Source organism: Nematolebias whitei, chromosome 10 (genome assembly GCF_014905685.2).
Source record: "Nematolebias whitei isolate Nwh7 chromosome 10, NemWhi1, whole genome shotgun sequence".
Classification (NCBI taxonomy): Eukaryota; Metazoa; Chordata; class Actinopteri; order Cyprinodontiformes; family Rivulidae; genus Nematolebias; species Nematolebias whitei.
Genome location: NC_056507.1, coordinates 17520486 through 17523527, shown reverse-complemented (window position 1 = coordinate 17523527; position 3042 = coordinate 17520486). Strand labels below are relative to the sequence as shown.

General features: G+C 40.6%; 1 protein-coding gene across 1 annotated transcript in view; it reads left to right on the top strand.

Annotated features, from left to right (window-relative positions):
• Positions 1–576: 576 nt before the first annotated feature.
• The window catches only part of rassf7a (Ras association domain family member 7a), an 8054-nt gene continuing 5588 nt past the window's right edge, over positions 577–3042 (top strand). Inside the window, exon 1 of the mRNA XM_037683406.1 lies at positions 577–714. Coding sequence (XP_037539334.1) covers positions 612–714 — 103 coding nt within the window. The 5' untranslated portion in view covers positions 577–611. The remainder of the gene's footprint in view (positions 715–3042) is intronic.

Genomic DNA, 3042 nt, shown 5'->3' with positions numbered 1-3042 from the left:
AGTATTTATTAACAAGAAATCAAAAACACTGACGGTGCAGCAAGACGTATATAAATCACATAGAGCAGACAAGACATTGCCAGTGGACAGCTTACAATGCCAGGACAAAGGACTAACACAGAGGTACAGACTATATACAGTGACTAATGAGCCAAAACACCTGTGAGGACACACAGCTGAAACACATCAGGGGAAATGATAAACTAGGAAACCAGGGAGTGCAGGAACAGACACACAACACCAGATGGAGGCATACACTAGGAAAACACAAACCCTATTGAAAACAGAAACAGAGTATAAGGAGGACACAAGACAAACACAACAGAAGATGGGGCTAGACACCAAGAAACAGACCACAATCCCTACACTGTGAACTCCTAATAATATTTTTTTAATATGCTATTGATTATTATTTTGTTAAAACTATTCCAAAAAGTCTAACCTTACCATTAGGATGTAATGAATGAGCCATTTACATTAATATGTATCTTTTCTGTCTCCTCTGTCCTTGTTTCACAGACGGTCATGCAGCAGTAAGCTGTGTCAGGCCAAACGGAGTTGATCTGTTTTGAGGACCATTCTACATATCACATTGTCTCGTTTGGTCCCAAATGGAGCTCAAAGTGTGGGTTGATGGAGTGGTGCGGGTTGTATGTGGTCTGTCCGAAGAAACGTCTTGCCAGGATGTTGTCATTGCTTTGGCACAAGCCATTGGTGAGTATCTCAGTCCTAAATGTTGCCGTTTTATCTGTTTGTGATTTATGCCTTCAGGTTGTTAGTTTGCACCTTTTAGCTTTTCAATGACAGCTTTTCTACAAACTTTTACTGATCAGATACCAGCTTTGTGCAGTGAGATCTTGACAAAGACATGCAGTAATACATGCCAAGGTCAGGTCAAAAAGTTCTTATTTTTCCACTTTTTTTTCTCATCTGACTCAAATCTGGTCCACCGCTAGATCCTCTGTAGGTCAACTTGGATTTCAGCAAAGTCTCTGTCCCTTTACCAACATTTTCATAAAAGCTGTCTGCTGCAGCACCATTAAACAGCATAACTCCGGATTTAGATTCTCCTTCTTCCACGCGCGAGCTTGCTGCTAGCTAAGTCAGTAGGGAGAGTTTGCCCTAATTTTGAAGTCCTTGTGGAAACGTTCACTTTATCTGAACATATTTCACTTGTTGTGCACATGTTAAACATCTAGTTTCTTCCAGTCACAGCAACAAAGATTTAAATGAGTCAGCAAAATAAAATTGTGTAAGACAATACCAGCATTTTGTGATCATCTAAACACAGATTATTACTTAAAGTAATAAATAATCACATTAGGTTATGTAGAGTGTGTTGGTTTTCTTCACATACATCGATATTTACTCATCTTAATTAATATACTATTTCCTAACAGAGCTTAATGACATTCTACTCAAACTTCTTGACTTATAATGCTTTAAACTCCAGAGTTATCTTTCATCTCTTATGATCAACTTTGTGATTCTTTCTAAACAACTCAGACTTGTTTTTGAAGATATTTTCTTTTTCTGTCACAAGATGTGGAGTATTTGCAGAATGCAGTATGGCTGCAGGTAAAAAGAAAACATGTTTAGGGCAAGAGATTAGCAATGATCTTAGTTTTGAGTGATATGGATATGATGAAGGTTTTGATTGACTGCAGACATTAATGACAAAGGTAGTGAGATGTAACCTACAGCAGATGTGGCTCATCACAAGTTATGTGCTACAACTTGTGAACCAGAACATGAATGGAATTTTTCTATATTCAGCTCAAACATCAGCATAATTAGCAAATTGATGTTGCTGGGTTACTCACCTCCATATTTAACTCGTCTACTGCAACTAGCAGTTTCGAAGTACAAAGTAAAACACCCGATCCTCTCAGTATTTGTGGTTAACAACTCTAAAGACCGTCACACTTTGGCTCTGTGGCCTTTGCCTCTGCTGCTCCATCTGACTAGAACCTGCCTCAAAAAACTTTGGGTCTGACCTCACTCGTCTCAGTTTCTAGTTTTAAAAATCATTTAAACACCCTTTTTAAAGAGACAGTAGTCCCTGGATTATTGTGGGGATGGCATTCCACACACCTCCACGATAGGTGACAAACCGCGAAGTAGTAACGCTATTTTTATTTTAGTATTAGTATATTAAGGCTTTAGAAACCCTTCCCACACACTTACAATGTTCTAAACTCTTAAACCTTTGTAATTTTAACAACATATGTACAGTACTGTACATGTACTGTACAGTGCTGCAACATTTTCTATGAGTACTCACCAGCTCTGCAGAAGCTCGGTTCCAGTCAGGCTCAGTTCTGTTCAGCTAACCTGTAGCATGACACACCCACCGCCTCATCCAGATTGATGTGCGCATGCTGCCGCTCCAGGAAGGACATTACGCGCACAAGGCTGTCCAGGATGTAGTCCACCACCTCGGCACGGTCCTTACCAGCACCGAGCAACCAGAACCAAGCCGAACCAAGCCGAACCAAGCCGAACCTCGCCGCGGTCTGTTCCCTGCAGCCCCCAGGATCCAGGTCACACTGAGTCTAGATCAACTGCTACCCAGTTACTCACCAGTGAAAATACAACTTGAAGGAGGAGTTCAGCTTCAGGATTATTTGCGACTTTCCTGCCAGTTTTGTGAGCTTGATAGCGTAACTTTGTGTTGCAAAACTTTCCCTCCATTTTGGCAGAAAGCAGCAGCCGGAAGCACTGTTGGCTTCTGGGTAGTGTAGTTATTTTTGACTGGCATTACAGTGTAGGCTTATTGAAAGAAAACTACAAAATGGCGGCGCCTGTCCGAAGTATTTTTTTGTTAACGTTTTATCCCATACTGTCCCAATCATGTGAGTAGTATTAAAGTTGACAATCGTTGACAAACCGCCAAACAGCCAGTCCGCAAAAGTCGAACCGCGGAGTATCGAGGGACTACTGTACTTGCAAATGTTTTCAAGCTTAGTGTTGTTAACTTTGACAATGAACTATTATTAATGTACAAAGTTTGTTTTCTCAGTCATCCAGGTATATAACAAC